At 44.1% G+C, this 27,902-nt stretch overlaps 2 protein-coding genes across 3 annotated transcripts in view; one reads left to right on the top strand and one right to left on the bottom strand.

The window, feature by feature from the left end:
• Nucleotides 1-438: 438 nt before the first annotated feature.
• The window catches only part of PGK1 (phosphoglycerate kinase 1), a 38,045-nt gene continuing 10,581 nt past the window's right edge, over nt 439-27,902 (top strand). Inside the window, exons 1-4 of one of the 2 annotated variants that reach the window (XM_054721083.1) lie at nt 439-583; nt 22,840-22,890; nt 26,347-26,502; nt 26,618-26,762. In XM_054721083.1, coding sequence (XP_054577058.1) covers nt 519-583; nt 22,840-22,890; nt 26,347-26,502; nt 26,618-26,762 — 417 coding nt within the window. In that variant the 5' untranslated portion in view covers nt 439-518. Of the gene's footprint in view, nt 584-5,340; nt 6,008-22,839; nt 22,891-26,346; nt 26,503-26,617; nt 26,763-27,902 lie in introns of those variants that run through there. The other variant, XM_054721089.1, reaches the window with a different exon arrangement.
• On the bottom strand, nt 11,266-11,853 carry LOC103302143 (charged multivesicular body protein 1b-like). The gene has a single exon (XM_008159174.3). It carries the CDS (start codon nt 11,851-11,853, stop codon nt 11,266-11,268), a length of 588 nt encoding a protein of 195 aa, XP_008157396.2.

Raw genomic sequence — 27,902 nt, 5'->3', positions numbered from 1 at the left:
CCGGGAACTCTAAGGGGTGGGGGCTGGGGGTGGTGCTTTCCCCCAGAATGTCATGGGTTTGGGTGGCGTTGCAGCTGCTCTGGGTGAGGCGGCGGAGAGTCTAGCGGCGACCTTGGGCCTCTGTTCACATTGCTTTGCGAGGCCACACGCCTCCTTCCCCTCCACCAGCGGGCGCCGCCTCCCGCTCCCGCTCCCGCCCTTAGGAAAGTTCCCAGCGGGTCGCTGCGTGTCGTACGTGACAAGTGTGAGCCGCACGTCCCATCAGCGCCCTCACAGACTGACAGCGATTCGGAGCAACTGAAGCGCGCCGGTGCCTTTGGCTGCGTCCAATAGTGGCTGCTGTTAGCGACGCGGGGCGGGCCGGCGGCCGGGCAGGGGCGGGGCTGGGAGCGGGGCGGGGGGGGCGGGGGCGGGGCCCGCGCGCTACTTAGAGGTCTGCACGCGGTCTGAGTTGGACATTTGCTGCAGTCTCCGTCGCTGGCTGGTCTGCGGGCTCTCTGTGCTGCTGTATTGCCAAGATGTCTCTTTCTAACAAGCTGACTCTGGACAAGCTGGACGTGAAGGGCAAGCGGGTCGTCATGAGGTAATTCTGCACATCTGCCCGCGCTTCCTCGGGGCTCTGCCGCAGCCTCTCTGGCCCGCGCCGACTTGCTTTCCCGCCGGCCCAAAGTCGCTTTTGGTCCTGGGCTCTGCCCTATGGGCTCTAGCCATACTAGGCGATGCTGCCGACCATTGTGGCTGAGGCTTTTCCGAGTGTGACGGTTTCTAACTTCGTTTCTCCCAGCCCAGTAAACGAGCTGTAGGTGCCCTTTTGGGGTGGATCTACCGAGGAACAGCTCAGATTGCCGAGAACCATTTTGCCCTCATTCCCATGCCTGCCATGCAGTTCCGTCTTCTCCAGTTCCCAGTTGGCGAGGTGGGGCTTAAGGCATATCCTGCAAATCTCTAGGCCCCAAGGCAGGGACCTTGAAAGGTCATTTGGTTACTTTCCCTTCCCCGCCCTAGACCATCCCAGGCGAAGAGAAAGGGCCTACATTTCAAAGGTCCTTGCAAAAAAAAGAAATCTTTCCCAGAGGTTGTTGATATAGATGGTCAGGAGTAGAACCCCCTAAAGCATCGGGGGTAGGAGGGTGAAGTCGGGTGGGGCTCACCGATGGCAGCCCTGCAGAGCTTATGTAACAGGCCTCTGCCGCCCAACCTGGTCTTTGGACTCGGGGCATTGGGGTTTGCATCAGGATTGTGACACATGCTGGGTAATGGTAGAGCAGGGTGTGGCTACTCTTTCTTGCTGTTCTCCAACCTCACCCTCACAGGTGGCTAGAGAAGCAGGATATTAGAAATGGGGAGGGCTCCCCATATACTTGGGGGTCTCTTACTCTGCACATGTGGATCCCTGGTCACTTACCAATATGGCTTCTCACTTATTTGCCCCAGTTACTAGAATGGTGTATGGAGCTTGTACATTCTTTTTGTAACGTGTGGTACATTTGTGCGTGCCAGGGGCAAAGTGCATCAGGACAGTTAGGTATATAACTGATACATTTGACTGTTACATATCTTTTTTTAAATTATATTTTTTATTGATTTCAGAGAGGAAAGGAGAGGGAGGGAGAGAGAAACATCATTGTTGAGAGAGAATCATTGATCGGCTGCCTCCTGCACGCCCCCTACTGGGGATCGAGCTTGCAACAAGGGCATGTGCCCTGAATGGGAATCCAACCGTGACCTCCTAGTTCATAGGTCAATGCTCAACCACTGACCCACACCCGCCAGGCATCTGTTACATATCTTGAAAGGATGCAAGGGTGGTGCTTTTGGGGGGGCCATAAGGACTTGCTTTGATGGCGTTTTGCAGGCTTGTCCTTTTTGGGAAATGATTGATGGCAGGCATGTGAATGGTGTGCTTCAGGCCCTTTCCCAATTTGAGTTGGTTCAAGTGAGGGCATCTTTTGGATATTAGCAGACACGTAGGATAGTAGGGGACTCTTCCTTTACCCTAAGCTTAAACATATGAAGGCACTATGAATTAGAGAACTTTATGGGTACCCCAAAATTCATGTAGCTCTCCCTTCCCTCTAATTTCACTATGGCTTACTGTTAGTTTGCAAGTGGCCTTTGTGCCTTGCTATGGAAATAGAAGAACTCAATAGCTTATGGCCATGAAAAACACCCGGTATCCACATTTTCCCAAATAACCTTGGCCTTTTCAATCTGGACAAAGTAGGAATTACTTACAGTCACCTTGGTATTAGACAAGGGCTCTTTCTACCCCTTAGATGATGTTAAGGAAAGGGGATAGATCCTCTGAAAAACAGGACAGGTGGACATTGGCAACTAGATCTGAGGTTTAATTATTTCCTCCGATCTCGTCTATGCTCGAGCCTGACCTTTCCAGATGCATGTACCAGCTGAAAGACAAGAAATGGGGCATCTTACAGGTCCCTTTTCTGCAATTTCCATTTTGGGCTTTATCTCCTCTCTCCCCTGGGAAATTGGCTTGAGGAATTAACTGGGATGGCTGGGAGTGGGACTAGAGAAGGTGCTTATCTTTTCTCACTCTGGATCTAACATGAAATACCTTTGTGCCCAAGGGCTCAAAGTTTCATTCAGATTGACCCTGAGTCTTGAAACGATTGGCTAGTCTTGTTTTGCTGATGGAAAATGACCCGTCCTGGGTCACCGAACTAGCAAGTTGGTGGCAGAGCCAGAACTAGAATTGAGTCTTTTTAGCTACTGAGCAGATCCTCTGAATACTGGGACATAATGAACAAAGACAGATTAAAGTAGACTTTTTGTTTGCTGACAGTTGCAATCTATAATTCCCCCCTACTGTAATCTGGATAAATTCTACTTATGTGGCCTGAGGAGAGGAAGTAAATTACTTTGTTCCCTGATTATTAACACATCTTTTTTGAACAGAGAGTCACACTGTAGCCCTACTCTTTGGAATTGCCTAGGCAGCCATGCTTTGTCAAATTTCTTTTTGTTTCAATGTCCTTATGTGGTCTTTGCTGGCAGTGTTTTGGAAATGGGCCTCCTGAGTAATGGCTGCTTCACTTAACCTCCTCTCTTTGTCCCACAGAAAAGAACTCTGATATTTGTTGAGACTTCTGGCCCCTGCTTTGATCACCAAGGGAAATTTTTTTGTCGAGGGAACTTTAGATAGCCAGAAAACTGAATAATTACCAGATTCCACTTCAGTTTTTTAGGACACCAATTGACTTTACCTTTGTATAAGCTTCCTGCATATTTTTGCAATGTCATTTTCTTCCTCTCATAGGATGCCAGTCATACTCCGTTGCTGACTGAAACACTTCCCTTTTGCTTGTCTGCCGCCCCCCCGCCCCCCGCCTTTTTTTAAACTTCACTGATTCTCTTTAACCTGTTGTAACTTGTTAAGCAAGCCTTGATGTAGTGGAAAAAGAAGCAGGGAGGAAAAACTGAGAGCAGATAAAAAACCTCTAAGACAGCCATGATATCCCAATTTTTCAGTCAGGGGCAGTGAATCAAGGGTGGACATGGTTCCTTTGAGAGGTTTTATTGGAACTGGGCTTGGACTCCTGAGATTTCAGATGATTGATAGAGACTTGATATTCCTACTAACTCAATATTTTTAACATTTTATTTTGAAATAATTACAGATTCTCAGGAGGTTGCAAAGATAGTAGAGAGGTCCTGTGTTCACCCAATTTTCCCTATTGGATACATCTTAACATAATTATAGTACAATATCAAAAGTAGAAAGTTGACTTTAGAATAAAACATATAGTTCTATGCTATTTTATCACGTGTGTAGATTTGTGTAACTCCCACCACAGTTAAGATACAAAGCTAGTTTTGTTTGATTACCACTAAGATCTCCCTCATGCTATACCCCCTTAGAGTCATGGCCCCTCTCCCTCATTTCTAACCTCTGGTAACCACTAATCTGTCCTCTCTTTCTAAAATTTTGTCAGTTCAAAAATGTTACATAAGTAGAATCACATAGTATGTTACCTTTTGGCATTGGCTTTTTAAAAAATATATTTTTATTGATTTCAGAGAGGATGGGAGAGAAAGATAGAAACATCAATGATGAGAATCATTGATCGGCTGCCTCCTGCACGCCCCCCACTGGGGATCAAACACGCAACACGGGCATGTGCCCTTGACCGGAATCGAACCCGGGACCCTTTAGTCTGCAGGCCGACACTCTGTGCACTGAGCATAACCAGCTAGGGCTGGCATTGGCTTTTTGAAAAAATGTTCTGTATTGATTAAGGTATTACATATGTGTCCTTATCCACCCCTCCCCCCCCCCGCCACACCCCACTCATGCCCTCACCCCCTGGTGTCTGTATCCTTTGGTTAAGATTAATAAGCATGCATGCAAGTCCTTTGGTTGATCTTTTCCCCTTACCCCCACCCTCCCCTACCTTCCCTCTGAGGTTTGACGATCTGATCGAAGCTTCTCTGTCTCTGGATCTGTTTTTGTTCATCAGTTTGTTTTTAATTATATTCCATAAATGAGTGAGATCATGTGATATTTATCTTACTCTGATATACTTATTGATATACTTATTTCACTTAGCATAATGCTCTCCAGGTCCATCCATGCTGCTGCAAATGGTAGGAGTTCCTTCCTTTTTACTGCAGCGTAGTATTCCATTGTGTAGATGTACCACAGTTTTATAATCCACTCATCTGCTGATGGGCTGGCTTTTTTTATTTACAATAATGCCCTCGAGATTTCTCCAAGTTGTTGCATCTATCAATAGTTCAGTCCTTGCCCTAACCAGTTTGGCTCAGTGGATAGAGCGTCAGCCTGTGGACTGAAGGGTCCCAGGTTTGATTCCGGTCAAGGGCATGTACCTTGGTTGCTGGCACATCTCCAGTGGGAGGTGTGCAGGAGGGATCTGATCAATGTTTCTCTCTCATCGATGTTTCTAACTATCCCTCTTCCTTCCTCTCTGTAAAAAATCAATAAAATATATTTAAAAAAAATAGATCAGTCCTTGTATTACTGAAGAGTATTCTATGGTATGGATGTTCTACCATTTGTTTAGCCCATTAAAGGATATCTGGGTTATTTCCAGTTTTGGGCTACTTCAAATAAAGCTGTTGTGAACATTGAACATTCATTCGTACACAAGTCTTTGTATGGACACATGTTGTCATTTCTGTTGGGTAAATACCTGGAAATGGAATTGCTAGGTCATATGCTTAACCTTTGAGGAATTCCCATACTGTTTTCCAAAGCAACCACACCATTTTACATTCCCACCAACAGTGTATGTGATCAGTCTCTGCATCCTTGATCAGAATTTGGTGTCATTATTTTTTATTTCAGCAATTCTGATAGGTGTGTAGTGAAATCTGATTTCATGCCTGAGTGTTTCAGGGAAGTGGAAATGAAAGGAGTGCAGATTTTACATGGAATTGAAGAAGTGGAATGTGTAGGCAAGAGCAGTTTCTTTGGTGGAGTCCACCGAGAGAAGGAGCTAAAAGGAGAGCTGTTGCCTGGCCGGCCAGTGTGGCTTAGAGGTTGAGTGTTGACCCAGGAACCAAGAGGTCACCGGGTTCGATTCTCAGTTGGGGCACATTCCCAGATTATGGGCTCGAGTCCCAGTAGGGGGTGTGCAGCAGGTAGCTGATGGATGATGTTTCTCTCTCATCGGTGTTTCTATTTCTCTATCCCTCTCCCTTCCTCTCTCTCTAAAAATCAATAAAGAAAAATAAAGGAAAAATTTTGTAGTTACATCAATATTGAGTAAATTTGTTGGTATATCAAATTTTACTTTCCCGGTTTTATTGGAATGTCAATTCACATTTACAAATGTTGAGGTAGTTTAAGAACCTAAAGTGAGGCTTAAATAGTATTGAATTAAATTGCAGTTAATTGTATCCAAATTCTAGGAAAAATAAATGATGCTGGAAGTTGAAAAAAAAAAAAGAAAATAAAAATAAAGGAGAGCTATTGTTGAGAGTTGAGGAGATGATAGCAGAGGTAATCCACAGGCAATGAGAAGTAAGTACAAGTCCAATTCTCATCAGTAAGCTATGTAAACTTGGATAGATAAGACAGATTCTTGAGTGTTTCTGTGCAAAGAATTTCCTCCTTGTAAGGGCTTAAGGGTGGGGAGTAACACTATAAGGGGTGGCTTGTGCTCTGCCTTTTGCCCTAGCCCTTTTGACCACGGGCCTTCTGGGAGGCCGCAGAGGGAGAAAATGACCCGTGGTAATGGAATACTCTATCCTTTTTGGAATGCACTTTATAACCTTGTTCAGGATATTTAAAGAAGATGCTTTTGAATCAGAATCAAGTAGCCTGAAACTAAGGAGAGTGTATTTATTTCTTCAAAGGCATATGTACTACCTTTATTTTTGGGACTTTCTTTAATTAAAATGTTTGAATAATAGAATTATTATCTCCACCCACCTTTGGAAAGGCTGCTCTTCAGTGAGGTAGATTAGAGTACAGACATGCCTTGTTTTATTGCATTTTGTCTTATTGCACTTAACAGATATTCTGTTTTTGTTACAAATTGAAGGTTTGTGCAATTCTGCATTGAGAAAGTCTACAGGTGCCGTGTTCGAACAATATTTGCTCACTTTGTGTGTCTCACATTTTGGTAATTCTTGTAATATTTCAAATATTTTTATTATATTTGTTATGGTGATTTGTGATTAATGGTCTTTGATGTTTCTACTGTAATTGTTTTGGGGTGCCATGAATTCCCCATATTAAGGCAGCAAAATTAATAAGTATTGTGTTTGTTCTGACTGCTCTCTCCCTCTCCTTGGGCTTCCCTATTCCTTGAGACGTAACAAAATTAAAATTAGGCCAGTTAATAACTATACTAGTACAGTGACCTCTAAGTATTCAAGTGAAAGGGAGAGCAGCACATTTCACTTTAAATGAAAAGCTAGAGATAATTAAGCTTAGTGAGGAAGGCATGTCAAAAGCTGAGATAGGCCAGAAGTGAGGTTTCTTGGGCTAACAGTTAGCCAAGTTGTAAGTGGAAAGGAATAGTTCTTAAAAAAAAAAATCCTATATAATAAAGAATCCTATATAATAAAGAGCTAATATGCAAATGGTTGTCATGCCCTCACGCTGAAATGGCTTAGACACTCAACACTGGGGAGAGAGGAACGGGGACCAGCCAGGCACTAATGAGCTCGTGAGAGAGGAATGGGGACCAGCCAGGCTGCGGCCCAGGAGAAGGACAATCCGCATGCTCCATGGTCCCCGCAGTCCCAGGCGCCAGTGGCTGCGCCTGCGGCCCAGGAGAGGGAGAAGCTGCCGGCTCCATAGTTCCGGGTGCCAGCAGCTGCGTCTGTGCCTGTGGCCTGGGAGAGGGACAAGTCACCTGCCCTGCGGTCCCGGGTGCCCGTGCCTGTGGGTGTGGCCCAGGCGAAGCCACCCGCCCATGGTCCCCTGTGGCTGCAGCCGGCCTGGATCCTGGGTGCCTGCGGCCGGTCAGAGGGAGGGAAGCCCGGGTCCCCAGTGCCTGTGACCTGCTGGAGGAGGGAATCCTGGGTCCTGAGTACGTAGTGAGGAAGAGGCGGTTAGGGGCGATCAGGCCGGTTGGGGAGCAGTTAGGGGCGATCAGGCAGGCAGGCAGGCAGAGGTGGTTAGGGGTGATCAGGCAGGCAGACAGAGGGGTTATGGGCGATCAGGCAGGCGAGCAGTTAGGAGCCAGAGGTCTTGGATTGGGAAAGGCAGTCATATATCACCTGAGGGGTCCCGGATTGGAGAGGGAGCAGGCTGGGCTGAGGGAATCCCCCCCGCCCCCATGCACGAATTTTGTGCACCGGGCCTCTAGTATATATAAAGCCTAATATGCAAATTGTCCCCATGGGAGTTTGACTGGGAGACTGATCGCTCACTATGATGTGCGCTGACCACCAGGGGGCGGCACAGAATGAAAGAAGGCCCTGGTTGGCAGCCAGGGAAGGGAGGCCCCAGCTGGCAGCCAGAAGGCCCCGATTGGCCCTGATCGCTGGCCAGGCCTAGGGACCCTACCCGTGCACCAATTTTGTGCACTGGGCCACTAGTGTGTATCTATATCTATATATAGATATATAGATATAGATATATAGATAGATATCTCTATCCTATATAACAAAGGTAATATGCAAATTGACCCTCACGCCCTCACACAAGATGGCCGTCCCCATGTGGACAAAGATGGTTGCCACAAGATGGCCAGCAGGGAAGGGCAGTTAGGGGTGACCGGGCTGGCAGGGGAGGGCAGTTAGGGGCAATTGGGCTGGCAGGGGAGCAGTTAGGCATTGATCAGGCTGACAGGGGAGTGGTTAGGGGGTGATCAGGCTGGCAGGCAGAAGCGGTTAGGGGCAATCAGGCAGGCAGGCAGGTGAGTGATTGGGACCCAGAAGTCCCGGATTGTGAGAGGGATGTCCAACTGCCGATCCATAGGGATCGGGCCTAACTGGCAGTTGAACATCCCCTGAGGGTCCCAGATTGGAGAGGGTGCAGGCTGGGCTGAGGGACACCCCCCCTCCAGTGCATGAATTTTGTGCATCGGGCTTCTAGTCTCTCTCTCTCTCTCTCTCTCTCTATATATATATATATACATATATATATTCATAAAATTGATTTCAGAGAGGGAGAGAGAGATAGAAACATCAATAATTAGAGGGAAACAATGATTGGCTGCCCCTGCATGCCCCCTTACTGGGAGTTGAGCCCACAATCCAGGCATGTGCTCTAGACTGGAATCGAACCCAGGGCCCTTCAGTCCACAGGCTGATGCTGTATCCACTGAGCCAAACCAGCTAGGGCACAAAGGAATAGTTTGTTTTTAAAATACTTTTATTTTTAAAATATATTTTTATCGACTTAAGAGAGGAAGGGAGAAGGAGAGAGAGTTAGAAACATCATCGATGAGAGAGAATTATTGATTGGCTGCCTCCTGCACGCCCCCCAGTGGGGATCAAGCTTGCAACCCAGGCATATGCCCTTGACCAGAATCGAACCTTAGATCCTTCAGTCCGCAAGCTGATGCTCTATCCACTGAGCCAAACCAGCTAGGGCAGGAATAGTTCTTTAAAAAAAATTCTAACTGCCATTCCAGTGAACAAAGAAAGTTGTTTCTTGAGATGGAATCTCCCCCTGGTGAAGATGTGGGAAGATTATTGAAATGACAGCAAATGATTTAGAATAGTACATAAACTTAATTGATAAAGCAGGGCAGGGTTTGAGAGGATTGACTCCAACTTTGAAAGAAGTTACACTGTGGGTAAAATGCTGTTAAAACAACATCACATGCTGTGGAGAAATTGTTCATGAAAGGAAGAGTCAATCAGTGTGGCAAACTTCACTGTTTTATTTTAAGAAATTGCCACAACCATCCAGCCTTCAGCAACCAACATCCTGATCAGCCAGCAGCCATCAGCATCGAGGCAAGGCCCTCCACCAGCAAAAAGATTATGACTGCTGAAGGCTCAGATATGATTAGTATTTTTTTAGCGGTAAAGTATTTTTTTATGCAAGAATGTCTTAAGGTAATTTTAATGTAAGTTATGAAAACAGATTAATAGTCAACTGTAGTCTCATTTTAATAACAAAGCACAAAGGATACACAGAAATGTTTTTGTCCCTTAAATAAGTTGAATGAGGTGTTGATAACCCTGTAATCAAAATAATCATTCTCCTCTCTTTATGTACCACATGTCAATTTTATATATTATCAATTACACTAAATTAAAAAAAAAGCTTCAATTTTGATAATTCAGGCAGAAAACAATACACAGGAGCTAGAGATTTGATAAAATTTTTGATGAAGATTCATATACACAAAAATTAACTAGTCCTGTTAAAAGGCAGCCATAAAAATACACCTTATTACAAGAACTTTAAAATCCAGTTAAGGGTGGAGAAAGCCTAGAATTTCTTTTGTGTGTTTTTTTTCCCAAGAAAGCAACAAGTTTACAAAAATATAAAATAAGTAGAGGCCCGATGTACGAAATTCATGCAAGGGGCTTGGCCCCTGCTGCAGCTGCGGTTGCCTTGGCCCCCATCATCGCGGTGGCTGCCTCCTGCCTCGGCTTCATCTGGAAGGTCGTCCGGAAGGACATCCAGAAGGATGTCCAGTCTAATTAGCATATTACACTTTTATTATAGATTACAGCAAGGTGGGCAGGGGGCTGCGGTGTGGCTCATGGGGCGGGACAGGACCAGAGCTTGGGCTTGGTGACTATGTCTTCCAGCAGGTGCAGCAGCCGCTGTGGACCACCGCGTCCCTGCAGGCAGTCCACGAAGCCTGTGCCATAGACCTTGGGCAGGGCTGGGCCCAGTGGCGGTCTCTCCAGGCCTCCCAGCCACTGGGCTCTGTCCATGTCCAGCTGCGTGGCGCCCAGTGGGGAGGAACCGTCACAGGGGCCTTGTTGCCCACCTGCAGAGAGCCTTCCCTCTGTTCCCTGTGCGCCCTGACCTGCAGCCAGCAGTTGGTGTTGATAGGTGTGGTGGAGCGCAGCACCACGGGCTGGGAGCCCAGGTCATGGGTCAGCTGCAGGCAGCCGTCCACAATGGCCAGTGCGAGGTAGTTGGCCCGCTCCATGGCCTTGCCGCTCCACAGCACCAGCCCCTGCGTGGCCTCAGTCGCAGGCTCAGCTCGAAGTGGTCATTCTGCAGTGCCTTCTCGCTCTCCGTCACAGCATTGAGGCACTCGATGTAGGTCCGTCCATCAAAGGCCAGTGCGTCCAGGTCCCCTGTTGACTTCTCTATCAGCCCCTTCTTGCAATGAAGCCCTGAGAAGCCCCTGGAGCACAGGTAGGCATAGGAGGTCTCCCCGGGGAGGCAGGAGAAGCCTGGAATTTCTTTTCTTTTTTCTTTTTTTTTTAAAAGAATTTATTATTATTTTTTAATCCTCACTCAAGGATATTTTTCCATTAATTTTTAGAGAGAGTGGAAGAGAGAGGGAAAGACAGAGAAACACATGGATTGGTTGCCTCCTACATGTGCCCCGACCAGGGCCTGGGCTGGGAGAAGCCTGCAACCGAGGTACGTGCCCTTGACCTGCATCGAACCCTGGCCCCTTCAGTCTGCAGGCCTATGCTCTATCCACTGAGCCAAACCTGCTAGGGCAGCCTGGAATTTCTTAATGTACCCGAGAGCACTGTAAACCCAAAGGTAGAAGCATCTTAAGAGTATTTCAGCATTCTGGCAGATTCAAAGGTTGTAGTGTGCAATATCTCTCTAATATACAAAGAGCATTTCAGAAGGTGGCCACAGACAGGAAACCTCAAGAGTGCATTCTGTCGTTACACTTGATCTTGCAGGCGGGCTGGTCTCTGGGATAATTCATCCTCCCCCGCCAAGACCATGCTCGTGCCCACGGAGTTGGTCTGCCCCTGCAGCAGCTCCATGTTGAGGTCCAGGCCGGTCTCATCTGCCATTTCCTGGAGCAGCATATCCACTTGGTTCTGTGGAGTGGTCAGCGTTGTTGTACTGCTCATCGTGTCCATTTGCTGCGTCTGGAAGTCCAGCATCTGAAATTGGTGCTCGAATTTGTCCATCAAGGCAGAGATCTTCTTTAGATTTATGGTTTTCAATGTCGCATCCATCGACTTAACCATCCTGGCCTTTGGCTTGGTCAGTTTGCCCATTGTCACCACCGTCTGGACTCTGGCAGCCATCGCATCGACCTGCGCACTCATTCTCAAGAAATTCACTGCCTGATTCTTCTGGCGAATGGCATTTTTGGCATGTATCTTCACAACTTCCATGTTGCCCTTCTGAATGGCCTTTTTAATTTTGGCCTTTTCCTCCTTGTTGCATTTTTTGGCACTTCTGCTCAGTTCTTTGGCCTCGAACTTCAGGTTGAACAGGTATTTCTCCATATTAGACATAGTCTGACGGCTCCTCTGGGTGGGCGGCCAGGGAGAGGTGCGCTGAAGGGAGGCAGAAAGGCTAAAATATTTTTTATATATATTGTTATTGATTTCAGAGGGAGAGAGAGGGAGATAGAATCATCAATGATGAGAAAGGATCACCTCACCAATCAGCTGCCTCCTGCATATCTAGCCTGCAACCCAGGCATATGCCCTGTCTGGGAATCAAACCATGACTTCCTGGTTCATAGGTCAATGCTCAACCATTGAGTCATGCTGGCTGGGTGCATTAAAGTGTTTTTTTTTGTTGTTGTTGTTAATCCTCACCTAAGGATATTTTCCATTGATTTTTAGAGAGAGTAGACGGAGAGGGAGAGACAGAGAGAAACATCAGTGTGAAAGATATACATCAATTGGTTGCCTCCTGCACGCACCTTGACCTGGGACCAAACCTGCAACCTGGGCTTGTGCCCTGACCGGGAATTGAACCAGCGACCTTTCGGTGCATAGCCTATGCTCAACCATGTGAGCCACATCAGCCAGGGCTAAACATACTTTTATATTTATTGGGAAACCAAAAAATTTGTGACTCGTTTTATTGTGATATTTACTTTATTGTGTTGGTCCAGAATTGAACTGGCATTATCTTTTTATTTTATTTAATTTATTTTTTTAAATATATTTTATTGATTTTTTACAGAGAGGAAAGGAGAAACATTGATGAGAGACATCAATCAGCTGCCTCCTGCACACCCCCCACTGGGGATGTGCCCGCAACCAAGGTACATGCCCTTGACCAGAATCGAACCCGGGACCCTTCAGTCCGCAGGCAGATGCTCTATCCACTGAGCCACACTGGTCAGGGCAAACTGGCATTATCTTTGAAGTATGCCTGTACAGGACTAGGGAATAGGATATTGGGTGGAATTATTAGTAGGTCTAGGATCTTGTAATCATCTGCCAGGCCTCAGTCTTTGAGAGGAAGGACTAGGAATTGAGTTTTATGGTCAAACATGCAGCAGTCTTTTTGCCTAGGACCTCGGTCAGTGATGGCGAACCTATGACACGCGTGTCAGCACTGATACACGTAGCCATTTCTGATGACACGTGGCCGCTGAGGCGGCCACATGCCGAGGATGAAACATTTGCGAAATAATGTTTTTTCCTCAAAGTGACACACTACCCGAGTTATGCTCAGTTTTTTGGCGAACTTTGACACACCATGCTCAAAAGGTTGCCCATCACTGACCTAGGTCATACTTTTCCTGTAGTTCCTTAACGTGTGATGCTAACTGTTTTTAGTGTAAAGAGTAATATAAACGGAGCCATTTTTAAATGGAGCTGGACTTGCCATGCCACGGGAACTGCCTTGTACTTCTTATGCCTCAAATCTTCAGAAGGTTAAATAAAACAGGGAAAATAACCTTTGGACCAGACTTAGGACAACATTTTGTCCCAGAAAACTGCAAAGATAAAAGAAAGCAGTTCTTGTGACTTGGGTCTGATGACTACTGGAATGAAAATTAAAAACATTGTTTAGAATTAATATCACCACTATGTTATTTTATCTGCATCAATTCCTTCTATTGATGTAATTGTTCCCCTTCTGTTTCTCAAAAATACCCATTGACTCGATCTCTAAATGAAAACACTGAGCTTTTGCATGAATCAGTGAATCTTGAATAGCATTCCTAGTGATCTTTGTAATTGCTTGTTGCCTCTCACTTTGAAAGGCCTCTTATTTTTAGGTTAGCATTAGTAATGGTTGATCTGCCTCTTAAATCACAGAATTATGGCATAGGAGAAGCATTAACATATATAATAATAGTTACCACTTTTATGGTACTTACTGTATAACAGGTATTCTAAGCACTTTACAAATCAATAATTCATTTAATTCTCACCATAACTGTGAGGTAGATACATACTATCATCCACATACTACAGATACAGAAAAAAATCACCTAGAAAAGATCTTGGCAGGCAAAACACAGATCTTACAAATAGCTACCACACGTTGTTTTCAGTCAGATTGAAATAGGTTGAGGTTCCCAGGAATTCAGAAGAGGGAAGGAATTACCAGTTCTTAAAAATGGTAAAGCAAAAAAAAAAAAATGGTAAAGCATTAATCTGTTGGGTAAGAAAGGAGACACTGCAGTAAATTTTTGCTTGTGCCATCTTGATCACTTCTTTCCTAATTGCCCATTTGTCTGGTGGGCTAGGTCATGTGTTCCACTCATTCCTCTCAGGCACTTTGAAATAGCCTATCTTACTTTTATTGTCTATGGTTTGTTTGAAGGATACTGTATCAATTTCATCTTGGACACTGGGTTTGTTTGAGTCTCGAAGCCCCAGACTTTTTCTGAAAAGTGTGATATTCTCTTGATGCGTTTTATTTTTACAGATAACTTATCTTCTTAAATATTTTGATTGATTTTAGAGAGGAAGGGAAAGGGAGAGAAAGATAGAAACATCAATGATGAGAGAGGATCATTGGCCGGCTGCCTCCTGTATGCCTCCACTGGGGATTGAGCCCGCAACCCAGGCATGTGCCCTGACCAGGAATCCAATTGTGGCCTCACAGTTTAAAGGTCAACGCTCAGCCAGTGATCCACACTAGCCAGGCAATTTTTTTTTCTTTTGAGTGATGTTAGCTTCACTACGACCCAGAAATAATGTCAAAGGAATCAGAATTAAGATTGTGTTCCTTATTATCCCTCACACCTCCAGCTATCACCATTATTAGATACTATCATGCTAGGCCCACATAAAAATCTTTTTAGATAGAACAGTTTTTTTAAAAAAATCTTTATTGTTGAAAATATTACATATGCCCTCTTTTTCCCTCCATTGACCCCTTCTATAGCCCCTACCCCAGGCCTTCACCAACCTATTGTCTATGTCCATGGGTTATGCATATATGCATATAAGTTCATTGGTTGATCTCTTCCCACCCACCCACGCCTTCCCTCTGTGATTTCACAGTCTGTTCTATGCTTCTGTCTCTGGATCTATTTTCTTCATTAGATTCCACATATGAGTGAGATCATTTGATACTTGTCTTTCTCTGACTGGCTTATTTCGTTTAGCATAATACTCTTTAGGTCCCTCCATGTTGCCTCAAAGGGTAAGAGATCCTTTTTTACTACTGCATAGTATTCCATGGTGTAAATGTACTACAGTTTTTTTTTTTTATCCACTCATCTATTGGTGGGCACTTGGGTTGTTTCCAGATCTTAGCTATTGTAAATTGCACTGCTATGAACATAGAGGTGCATGCATTCTTTCTGATTGGTGTTTTAGGTCTCTCAGTATATATTCCTAGAAGTGGGATAACTGGGTCAAATTGCAGTTCCATATTACATTTTTTGAGGAAACTCCATACTGTTTTCCATAATGGCTGCACCAGTCTGCATTCCCACCATCAGTGTATTAGGGCTCCCTTTTCTCCACATCCTTGCCACACTTGTTGATTTGTTGATGGTAGCCAATCTGACAGGTGTGAGGTGACACATCATTGTCGTTTTGATTTGCATTTTTCTGATGATCAGTGATTTAGAACACTTTTTCATATGTTTCTTCTCCATCTGTATGTCTGGAGAAGTGTCTGTTTAAGTCCTTTGCCCATTTAAAGAAATATTTTTTTATTGTTTTTAGATAGGAAGTGAGAGGGAGAGAGAGAGAGAGATAGACACATCGATGATGAGAGAGAATCATTGGTTGGCTGCCTCCTGCATACCCCACACTGGGGATTGAGCCTGGAAACTGGGCATGTGCCCTGACCGGAATTGAGCCGTGACCTCCTGGTTCATAGGTCTATGGTCAACTACTGAGCCATGATGGCTGGGCTCATTTTTTAATTGGATTGTTTGTCTTCCTTTTGTTAAGTATGAGTTCCTTATATATTTTGGATATTAACCCTTTATTAGATGTATCATTGGCAAATATGTTCTTCCATGTAGTGGGCTCTCTTGTTATATTGTTCATGGTTTCTTTTGCTGTGCAGAAGCTTTTTATTTTGATCTAGTCCCATTTGCTTATTTTCTCCTTAGTTTCCTTTGCTCAGGAGATGTATCTGTAAACATTTTGCTATGAGAGATGTCTGAAATTTTGCTGCCTATGGTTTCTTCTAAGATTTTTTATGGTTTCATGACTTATTCTTAAGCTTTTTTTCCATTTTGAATTTATTTTTGTGTATGCTGTAAGTTGGTGATCTAGTTTCATTTTTTTTTCATGTGTCCAATTTCCCCAGCACCACTTATTGAAATGACTATCTTGACTCCACTGTATGTTCTTGTCTCCTTTGTCAAATATTAATTGAGCATAATGGCTTAAGTCGATTTTTGGGTTCTTTGTTCTGTTCCATTGATCTATATTCCTGTTCTTATGGCAGTACCAGGCTGTTTTGATTATGGTGGCTTTGTAGTATAACTTGAAATCTGGTATTGTGATCCCTCCAACTTTGTTCTTTCTCAAGATTACTGCAGCTATTCGGGGTCTTTTTGGTTCCATATAAATTTTTGGAGTATTTTTTCTAGATTTGTGAAATATGCTGTTGATATTTTAGTAGGGATTGCATTGAACCTATAGATTGCTTTGGGTAGTATAAACATTTTCAATGATGATGATTCTACCAATACATGAACACAGTATATTCTTCCACTTGTTTATATCTTCTCTTTCTCTTTTTCAATGTCCTGTAGTTTTCTGAGTACAAGTCTTTTACTGGTACTTCCTTGGTTAAGTTTATTCCTAAGTAGCTTAATTTTTTTTGTTGCAATGGTAAATGGGATTTTTTATTTAGTTTCTCTTTCTGAGAATTCATTATCATATATATATATATATATATATATATAAGGTTAATATGCAAATTGTCCCCAGGGGAGTTCGATTGCTTGCTATTACATGTGCTGACCACCAGGAGTAGGCGCGGAACAATGGAAGGCCCCGGCAGGCAGCCGGCAGCCAGGGAAGAAAGGCTCTGGCCGGCAGATGGAAGACCCCGATCGGCCCTTATCACCAGCCAAGCCTAGGGACCCTACCCATGCATGAATTTCGTGCACTGGGCCTCTAGTTGGTGAATAAAAATGCCATAGATTTTTGAGTGTTAATTTTGTATCCTGATACATTGCCAAATTCCTTTATTAAATCTAGTAGTTTTTGGTGGAGTCTTTAGGGTGTTCTTTCTTTTCTTTCTTTTTTTTTTAATATATTTTATTGATTTTTTTTTTTTTACAGAGAGGAAGGGAGAGGGATAGAGAGCTAGAAACATCGATGAGAGAGAAACATCGATCAGCTGCCTCCTGCACACCCCCTACTGGGGTTGTGCCCGCAACCAAGGAACATGCCCTTGACCGGAATCGAACCTGGGACCCTTCAGTCCGCAGGCTGACGCTCTATCCACTGAGCCAAACCAGTTAGGGCATAGGGTTTTCTATGTACAATATCATGTCATCTGCAAATAATGAGAGTTTTACTTCCTTTTCATTTTGAATGTCTTTTATTTCTTCTAGTCTGATTGCTATGGCTAGGACTTCCAGTACTATGTTGAATAAGAGTGGTAAAAGCGGACATCCTTGTCTTATTCCTGTTCTTAGGTGAAATGATTTTAGTTTTTGCCCATTAAGTATGATGTCTGTAGATTTGTCATATATGGCCTTTATTGTGTTGAGATATGACCTCTCTATTCCCACTTTGCGAGTTTGCGCGCGCGCGCGCGCGCGCGTGTGTGTGTGTGCGTGTGTGTGTGTTAATCCTCACCTGTGGATATTTTTCCATTGATTTTTAGGGAGAGTGGGAGAGGGAAAGACAAAGAGAAACATTGATGTGAGAGAAACACATCGATTGGTTGCCTCCTGCACGAGCCCCGACCAGTGCCTGGGCTGGGGAGCAGTCTGCAACCACTGTATGTGTCCTTGACTGGAATTGAACCCGGGACCCTTTGGTCCATAGGCCAATGCTCTGTACAGTGAGCCAGACCAGCTAGGGCTGCTGAGAGTTTCTATCAAAAATGGGTGTTGGATTTTGTTGAATGCTTTTTTGCATCTACTGATATGATTATGTGATTTTTGACTCTCAATTTGTTTATGTGATGTATCATGTTTATTGATTTGCGGATATTGTACCAGCCTTGCATCCCTGGAATAAATCCCAGTTGGACATGGTATATGATTTTTTTAATGTATTGCTGGATCTGATTTTCTAAAATTTTGTTAAAGATTTTAGCATTTATGTTCATCAGGCCTGTAGTTCTCTTTCTTTTGTAGTGCTTTATCTGGTTTTGGACTTAGGATAATTGGAAGTATTCCTTCCTTGGATTTTTTGGAATAGTTTGAGGAAATAGGTGTTAGTTGTTATTTAAAGGTTTGATAAAACTCCTCTGTGAAGCCATCCAGACCAGGGCTTTTGTTTGCTGGGAGTTTTTTGATTATTACTTCTATTTCATCAGTTATTGGCCTGTTCAGGTTTTCTGATTCTTCCTGATTTAGTTTTATGAGAATGCGTTTTTCTAGGAATTAGCCCATCTTATCCACATTGTCCAGCTTGTTGGCATAAAGTTATTAATAGTATTTTCTTACACTCCTTTGTATTTCTGTGGTGTCAGTTGTTACTTTGCTAATTTCATTTCTGATTTTATTTATTTGGGTCCTCTCTTTGTGTCTGGATGAGTCTGGCTAATGGTTCATCAATCTGGTTTATCTTTTCAAAGAACCAGCTCTTGGTTTCATTGATTTTTTTGGTATTATTTTTTAACCTCTATGTCATTTATTTCTGCTCTAATCTTTATTATTTCCTTCCTTCTACTTACTCTGGGCTTTTCTTATTGTTCTATTTCTAATTCTTTAAGTTGTAGGGTTAAATAGTTTACTATTTATGTTTCTTGTTTTTTGAAGTAGGCCTGTAGTACTATGAACTTTCCTTTCCATTGCTTTTGCTATGTCCTCAGGATTGCTTTTGCTATGTCCTAGAATTTGGTTAGTTGTGTGTTCATTTTCACTTGTTTCTAGGAAGTTTTTTTATTTCTTTCTTGATCTCATTGGTAACCCATTCATCCTATATAATTAAAAGCTAATATGCAAATTGTCCCCTCAACTTGGAGTTTGACCAGGGGGTGGGGATAGCCAGCCAACTGCCTGCAGCCCCTCCCCGCAGCCGGTCCCATCCCCAATCAGCCCCTGCCACCCCGATTGGGAGCGGGCCAGCCGGCCATCCACTTGTGGCCCCTCCCCCCTCGGTACCAATCAGGGCGGGCTGGCCAGACCCCACCCATGCATTAATTTGTGCACAAGGCCTCTAGTTCTTTAATAACATGATATCTAACCTCTATGTGTTTGAATGTTTTTGAGTGTTGATTTCTTATTTCATTCCAGTGTGGTCTGAGAAGATACTTGAAATTTTTTAAATACTAGGGGCTCAGTGCACAAATTTGTGCACCTTGAAAGGAACTGTAGGCTGTGAGGCTGCGGTGGGCACAGGGGCGGGTATCGGCCCATCCTCTGCACCCACACCCAGCCCCTTCTGCCACAGTCCCCAATCTCTTCTCTGCCGCCAATCCCGCTCCCGCCACTGCTGCTCCCACACAGTGACGGTGCCAGTCCCGCTCACACCCGCTAATTTGGCATGGAGCAATTGGGGCTGGTGCTAGCAGCGGGTGTGAGTGGGTCCTGTGCTGTCAGTGGGTGCGCACAGCGGCTGCTGCCCTGATCGCCCCTCTGGAGTAGGGAGAGGTGGAGAAGCCCTCAGGTGTGATTGAGGCTGGCAGCCGCCACATGCACCAGCTGATAGCACTGAGCAATTGGGACCGGCACCGGGCGCTGGCAGTGGGTGCAAGCGGCAGCTCCGATGTCAGCAGCGGGTGTTATCGGGGCCTGCATCGGCAGCAGGTGTGAGTGCTGGGCAGGACTGTGGCACACAGGAGCAAAGAATTTTTAGTAACCACCAGAGGCTTGCCCCGATGACAGCGACTGGTGTCCCGCCTTGGTCTGGCGCCGCCGCTCACCTGCTCCACCATCCCACCATGGCCAACACCCGCCATGTTCTGCCCTCTGCTGCCTGCTGCTGACACCCGCCATGTACCGTGTGTGCTCACTGGTGGTCAGCACACATCATAGCGACCAGTTGTTTGGTTGTTCTGACGTTTGGTCTATTTCCATATTAGGGCTTTATATATATAGACTAGAGGTCCAGTGCACTAAATTTGTGCATGGGGGTGGGGGTACTTCAGCCCGGCCTGCACCCTCTCCAATTCAGGACCCCTCGGGGAATGTCCGACTGCCTCTCGCAATCCAGGACCACTGGCTCCCAACCGCCCGCCTGCCTGCCTGATAGCCTCTAACTGCTCCCCAACCTGCCTGATTGCCCCTAACTGCTCCCCTGCTGGCCTGATCGCCCCTAACTGCCTCTGCCTTGCCTCGCACTCGGGACCCAGGATTCCCTCCTCCCACCGTTGTAGGCACCCGGGACCTGGGCCTCCCTCCTTCTGGCCAGCCGCAGGCACCCAGGACCTGGGCTGGCTTTGCCCAGGCCATGCACAGCCGCAGGGGACCGTGGGTGGGCGGCTTTGCTTGGGCTGCGGCCGCAGGCACCTGGGCCCATGGGGCAGGTGGCTTGTCCCTCTCCTGGGCTGCAGCCGCTGGTGCTGGCACCTAGGACCGTGGGGCGGGTGGCTTGTCCCTCTCCTGGGCTGCAGGTGCAAGCACAGCCACAGGTGCCTGGGACCACAGGGCGGGTGGCTTGTCTCTCCCCCGGGCTGTAGCCCCAGCCACTGGCACCTGGGACCACAGGCCGTGCGGCTTGTCCTTCTCCTGGGCTTCAGCCTGGCTGGTCTCCATTCCTCTTTCGTGAGCTCATTTGTGCCTGGCTGATCCCCATTCTTCTCTCCCCAGTGTTGAGTGTGTGAGCTGTTATGACGTGATTATGTGATGACCATTTGCATATTAGCTCTTACAGATTTTTGAACTTGTAGAGACTTATTTTGTGTCCTAACATGTTTTCTGTCTTTTAGAATGACTCATGTGCACTTGAGGAGAATGTATATTCTGCAGCTTTGGGGTGAATTATTCCATAAATGTCAATTAAATCCATCTGATCCAGTGTGTCTTTTAGAGTCTCTGTTTCCTTGTCAATTTTTTGTCTGGAAGATCTAACCAGTGAAGTCAGTGAGGTGTTAAAAGCCCCCTAATATGACAGTCTTGCTGTCATTTTCTCCCTTAAAGACCTCTAGCAGGTTTTGTAAATATATTTAGGTGCTCCTGTATTGGGTGCATACGTGTTTACCAGGATTATATCCTCTTGCTGGATTGATCCCTTTAGTATTATGTAGTGACCTTTATTTTTTCTTGTGATAGCCTTCATTTTGAAGTATATTTTGTCAGATACGAGTTTTGCTACCGCAGCTTTTTTGTTTGTTTCTATTTACATGGAATAATTTTTTTCCATTTCTTCAATTATCCTGTGTGAGTCTTTTGTTCTGAGGTGGGTCTCTTGTAAGCAGCATATAATTGGGTCATGTTTTTTAAAAAATCTGTTCATATATCCTATGTATTTTGTTTGGAGCATTTAATCCATTTATATTTAAGGTTATTGATGGGTACTTATTTATTGCCATTTTAATTATATATGCCTGTGTTTCTCTCTTTCTCTATTTCTTCTCATTACAACAGTCCCTTTAGCGTTTCTTGTAGTGCTGGTTTGGTGGTGATAAACTCCTTTACCTTTCTCTGGTCTGGGAAGCTCTTTATTTCACCATTTATTTTGAATGGTAATCTTGCTCGACATAGTAATCTTGGTGTCCGGTTCTTGCTTTTCATTACCTTGAATACTTCATGCCAATCCCTTCTGGCCTGTAGAGTTTCTGATGAGAAATCGGGTGTCAGCCTTATTAGAGCTTCTTTGTAGGTAACAAATTGCTTTTCTCTTGCTACCTATCAGATTCTCTCTTTGTCTTTAATTTTTGGCATTTTAATTATGATGTGTCTGGGCATAGGCCTGTTTCGGTTCTTCTTGCTTGGGATTCTCTGTGCCTCCTGAACTTGTGTGACTTTTTCCTTCACCAGGTTAGGTAAGTTTTCTGCCATTATTTCTTCAAGCACATTTTCTATCCCTTGCTCACTTTCTTCGCCTTCTGGCATACCTATTATATGAATGTTGTTACATTTCATGGTGTCCCTTTCCCTTAAGTTGTCCTCCTGTTTTTTAAAAATGTTTTCTGTTTGGTTTTCTGATTGAGTAATTTTTTTCTACCCTGTCTTCTAATTCACTGATCTAATCATTGTATTGTCCTAATCTGCTTGGTAGTCCTTCCACTGTGTTCTTTATTAGTGCAATATCATTTTTCATAGTATATCTTTTCTCATGTTGAGAATCTTTGCCATCATTATTCTGAACTCTATATCTGATAAATTTCTTTTCTCCCTTTCATTTAACTCCTCTTCTGGAAAATTCACTTGTTCTTTCATTTCTGGCTTTTTTTTTTTTTTTTTGTCTCACCATTTTGGCTGTCTGTTTGGGTTTGTGTCTGTGTATTAGGTAGGTCTGCTACGACTTCCAATCTCTAGTGCAGGACAATGCCAGCCACTGTTTGTGACTGCTAGATAGAATAGCTTTTAGCTACCCAGGCCTTCAGGGCTAGTTCCTGTTATTTCAGTTAAGTTTTATTTTTAATTTTTATAAATTTCTCTTTTAAAGTATGAGATACATACCGTAAAGGACACAAATCATAAGCTTGAGGAATCACAAAATGAGCATATTTGTACAATCATCCCAGTCAAGAAATAGAACATTACCAGGACCCCAGAAGACCCCTCTGGTGTCCTATCTCAGTCACTACCATCCTCCTCCTCTTTATGGCTAACCATTATTTTGACTCCTTATACCGCTTTTTAATTTTAAGGTGATTTTTGAACTTCTAACTTGTTTAACTGGTTCACTAAAAGTACTTTTCTAATCTTTGAGGGAATAATGCATTGATCATGATTCTGAACCTGAATTTTGTTTCCTTTTTAGAGTGGACTTCAATGTTCCTATGAAGAACAACCAGATAACAAACAATCAGAGGTAAGGTTCCTGCTAAGCATTGTGCTAGGTTATGATGTGTGTTGGTGTAGCTATGAAGGATGAAATGGTTAAAAAAAAATAGGATGAAGTGGTTTTCCTTTCTTATCATACAACTAGGATAATTTAAGTGATATGAATGAACATGGATTTTCACCAAACTACCCTTGGTCTGTTTTCTTTGGAGAATTTTTATGAGAATTTATTTGTGCCAAATTGATGACATATGCCAGCGAGCAAGATTTCAATAGCTCCCTGGTCAGCTTTCTTAATGAGAATGTAGAAATTGAAAAAATTATCTTAAGAAAGTGATTTTTTTTTCTGCCCCCGATTTTTGAAAATTTGAAGAATTTGGGGTTATGCATTTTTAATGAATGTCAGAGTTTAAGGTTTCTTGTCTTCCCTTGCAAAATGAACTGTGCAAGAGAAGGATTTTTAAATTACTAATAATTATTAAGGTTATATGTAGTATTATAAACGCCTATTCCAGTTTTGGTCCAGATAAAATCAGTTTTTGAGAATTTTGACGTAAGGGAAAAGACTTTAGAAGTAATATTTTCAATCTGTGTAGATTGAGAAGCAGAAATTTAAGTGGTAGTACTGCTCTTGCTTTTGACTAGATTGTGATACAAGTTTTTTAAAAAATATTTTTATTTTTATTGATTTCAGAGAGGAAGAGAGGGAGAGAGTGTTAGAAACATCAATGATGAGAGAGAATCATTGATTGGCTGCCTCCTGAACACCCCTCCCCCCCTCCCCCCCTGTACTGGGGATTGAGCCTGCAACCCTGGCATGTTCCCTTGACTGGAATCAAACCCGAGACCCTTCGGTCCACAGGCTGACACTGTCCACTGAGCTAAACTAGCTAGGGCCAAGGTTTTTATTTTAAGTTTTATTTGTTTCTTTTTACCACTGTAAAGATGTTTATTTTTTTCTTTTTATTGAATTTATTTCAGTTACACTGGTTAACGGAATTATATAGTTTTCAGGGGCACAATTCTACAACACATCATCTGTAAACTGTATTGTATGTTCACCATCCCAAGTAAAATCTCTTTCCATCACCATTTATCTCTCCTTTACCTTCTTCTACCTCTTCCCACCCACTCCCCTGGTAATTACCACACTGTTGTCCATGTCCATGAATTCTTTCTTTCTTTTTTTTCAATCTCTCCTCCACCTTCCAGCCCCCTCCTCCAGTATTTTAAATTTTAAATGAAAGTTTTGAGCTTGAAAGGTGCTTTTCAATTATTAGACCAGTGTTGTCTAATGTGAATATAATATGAGCCACACATAATTGAAAATTTTCTAGTTGTCACATTAGAAAAGTAAAAAGAAATGGGTGAACTTGGTTTTAATAATATATTTTATTTAATTCAGTAAGTCTAAAATAATCATTTCAATATGTAATCTGCAAAATAATCAAAGGGACATTTACCTTTTTTGGTATTAAGTCTTTGAGATCTGGCGTGTGTTTTACACTATAGTACATCTCAATGTGGGCTAGTCACATTTCTAGCATCTAAGAGACATATGTGTCTGACGGCTATCATATTGGACTGTTCATGTCTAGATCCAGAACTATCTCAGATATTGGCCCCAGAATAGAGCCTGACTGTCTGCCAAGAACATTTCTGCTGTACCATAGTGGAAGGTCTTTGTACAAGGCAGCACTGACCCTTCTTGAGTTACATTATTTTCTGCAGTACACAGAAAAGATTGGAAGTATGGCTGCCTGTGAAGGTATTTTATGAATAAAAAGTAGAAAAACATGTCAGAGTAGATCTTTTCATGTTTAGAAATCCATGGGGTTTAGAAATAATAGAACTTGCTGACAAAGGAGAGCCCTGAATATTAATTTGTTTTCATTGGGCAAACTTTATACCTGATAAAGATTTACTCTTTATTTGGTATAAATGATTTTTTATTTTTATTTTTTATTTATTTATTTATTTATTTATTAAATATATTTTATTGACTTTTTACAGAGAGGAAGGGAGAGGGATAGAGAGCTAGAAACATTGATGAGAGAGAAACATCGACCAGCTGCCTCCTGCACACCCCCCACCAGGGATGTGCCTGCAACCAATGTACATGCCCTTGACTGGAATCGAACCTGGGACCCTTCAGTCTGCAGACCAACGCTCTATCCACTGAGCCAAACCAGTTTCAGCTAAATTATTTTTTATATATGCTAAATAGCATAGGTTTTTTAGAAACATAACTTGTTTTTTGTTACTCCATACTCTGATGTGCTGAAATGTCACCTTATCAGAGACTGTCCCTGGCCACCCTTCCTAAAATCCCCTCCACCTCTGTTCCCCATTCAATCTTTTCCCCTTACTTTGCTTTATTTTCTCCATAGTTATCACCATCTGAGATTGATATATGTTGTTAATTGTTTTACTAGAGGCCTGGTGCATGAAATTTGTGCACGGGGCCGGGGAGGGGCCCTCAACCCGGCCTATGCCCTCTCACATTCCGGGACCCCTATGGGATGTCCGCCTGCTGGCTTAGGCCTGTTCCCCTGGGAGAACAGGCCTAAGCCGGCAGGTGGACATCCCTCTCACAGTCCGAGACCCTTCGCTCCTTACCACCCACCTGCTCGCTGCTCCTTAGTGCTGCTGCAAGAGGCGGGAGTGGCTCCCGCCATCGCCGCTGTGCTTGCCAGCCATGAGCCTGGCTTCTGGCTGAGCCACGCTCCCCCTGTGAGAAAGAAAAAGGGCTTTATGTTTTATGAGGCCATGAATGACATATTTCCCACTAATTTCTAGGAGTAACCTTGTTCTACCTGTACTGCCTCCTGGGGGCAGCTCCTGCTTTGAGCGTTTGCCTCCTGATGGTCAGTGCGCATCATAGCGACTGGTCGTTCTGGTTGTTCCACTGTAACAGTCACTTAGGCTTTTATTATATAGACTAGAGGCCCAGTGCATGAATTGGTGCACAGGTGGGGTCCAGCTGGCCTGGCCCCAATCGGAAGATCAGGGCCGGGCCTGTTGGGAGGAGGAGACGGCCGGCCCGCCACGATCAGGGCCTGGCCAGCCTGGGGGAGGGGCTGTCGGCTGATGGGGGATTGGGGGCCAACCGGGGGCGGGGCTGGCTGGGGGAGCAGCCGTGGAGGGTGGGTGTTGGCTGGCCACCCTGCCCTCGATGGGGTGGGAGAGGCCGATCAGGGGTGGCTGGCCGGGGGGAGGGGCCATGGGAAATGGGGTGGGAGAGGCCTCCTGCATAAGGGGCAAACCATGATGAGAATGTATAATCCTAGTTGGAGGGTGGGCATTGTAATTAACTTCTTCCCCTGAACATGTATCTGAGGATCATCAGTGAATTGCTGAAAGTACATTTGAAGGAATTTGGAAAAGAAAATGGGCTTTATGTTTTATGAGGCCATGGATGACATATTTCCCACTAATTTCTAGGAGTAACCTTGTTCTACCTGCTGTCTCTTTCTGGTTGCAGAATCAAGGCTGCCATCCCAAGTATAAAATTCTGCTTGGACAATGGAGCCAAGTCAGTTGTTCTTATGAGCCACCTGGGTCGGCCTGATGGTGTCCCCATGCCTGACAAGTACTCTTTGGAGCCAGTTGCTGTAGAACTCAAATCTCTGCTGGGCAAGTAAGTGTCAGCTCTGGCGCTGGTGGACGTTGGGATAGGAGATGTTGTCAAGCATATTGTTACTGGTTCTTAACTTTCAGACTGCTTAAGTCTCTCCATCTCATGCTCTCCCCAGGGATGTTTTATTCTTGAAGGATTGCGTGGGGCCTGAAGTGGAGAAAGCTTGTGCTGCCCCAGCTGCTGGGTCTGTCATCCTGTTGGAGAACCTTCGGTTTCATGTGGAAGAAGAAGGGAAGGGAAAAGATGCTTCTGGGAACAAGGTAGGACCTGTGATTTTAAGAATTTATTTGTATATTTTTATGTATTTCAGAGAGGAAGGGAGAGGGAGAGATAGAAACATTAATGATGAGAATCATTGATGGACTGCCTCCTGCATGCCCCCTACTGGGGATTGAGCCCACAACCTGGACTTGTGCCCTTGACCGGAATCAAACCCAGGACCCTTCAGTCCACAGGCTGGTTGATGCTCTACCTACTGAGCCAAGCCTGCTAGGGTGGACCTGTGATTTTTGACAGTGCTGTGAGGAGGGCTGAGTCTGTAAGAGATTGATTGAAGAATAGAGGAAGTTCATGTTTATTTTTCCATAGACACCTTTTTGAAGTATAACATACATATCAAAATGCACAAATGCACAGCTTGATGAATTATCAAAAAGTAAACTAACACCTGTATAACCACCACCTAGGTTAAGGAATAGAGGTTCAAGGGGTTTTGAAAACCTTTGAAAAATATGTGAATAACATTTGGGTTTCAGAGTATTCAGTTAACATGCTGTTTCCAACTGTCCATTTGTCATACATCTGGCCTATGGTATACAATAATTTTCTTTCTTACACGATGTCATAATCCTATCAAAGGGTAGGCTGTGATTCCCAAGTGCTGAGTGCAGATGTTCATAGATGGTTTTGGGGATGAGTGTCCATGCACCCCCAGGTGTTCTTCCAGCAGAGTCAATTTAATATTTTCTTTTGTTTTTCAAGGATGAAACAGTTTTCCTAAGCAATAGGACCTAGCATGTTATTGAAGGACAATCTGTTCTTATTTAGAAGGGGGGGAATTAACTTAAAACTTGAGCTTGGTATTTTTAAAACAGTAGGTTAAATTTGATATAATTCGGATTTTCTTTTTAAAAAAATATTTTTATTGATTTCAGAGAGGAAGGGAGAGAGGAAGAGAGAGATAGAAACATCAGTGATGAGAGAGAATCATTGATTGGCTGCCTCCTGCACGTCCCACACTGGGGATTGAACCCTGACTGGGAATCAAATCACGACCTCCTGGTTCATAGGTCAGTGCTCAACCACTAGCCATACTGGCTGGGCTAATTTGGGTTTCCTTATAAAAGAATTTGTGAGCAGAAAAAGTACTTTCCTAAGTCAAGTGGAAAGGGACAATGATT

This window comes from Eptesicus fuscus, chromosome 1, assembly GCF_027574615.1.
Source record: "Eptesicus fuscus isolate TK198812 chromosome 1, DD_ASM_mEF_20220401, whole genome shotgun sequence".
NCBI classification, from domain to species: Eukaryota; Metazoa; Chordata; class Mammalia; order Chiroptera; family Vespertilionidae; genus Eptesicus; species Eptesicus fuscus.
This window is presented reverse-complemented; position numbering and strand designations above follow the sequence as displayed.

What these genes read in the sequence shown, in the direction of transcription:
- LOC103302143 (XM_008159174.3), bottom strand. Translation starts at nt 11,853, where the DNA reads ATGTCTAATATGGAGAAATACCTGTTCAACCTGAAGTTCGAGGCCAAA.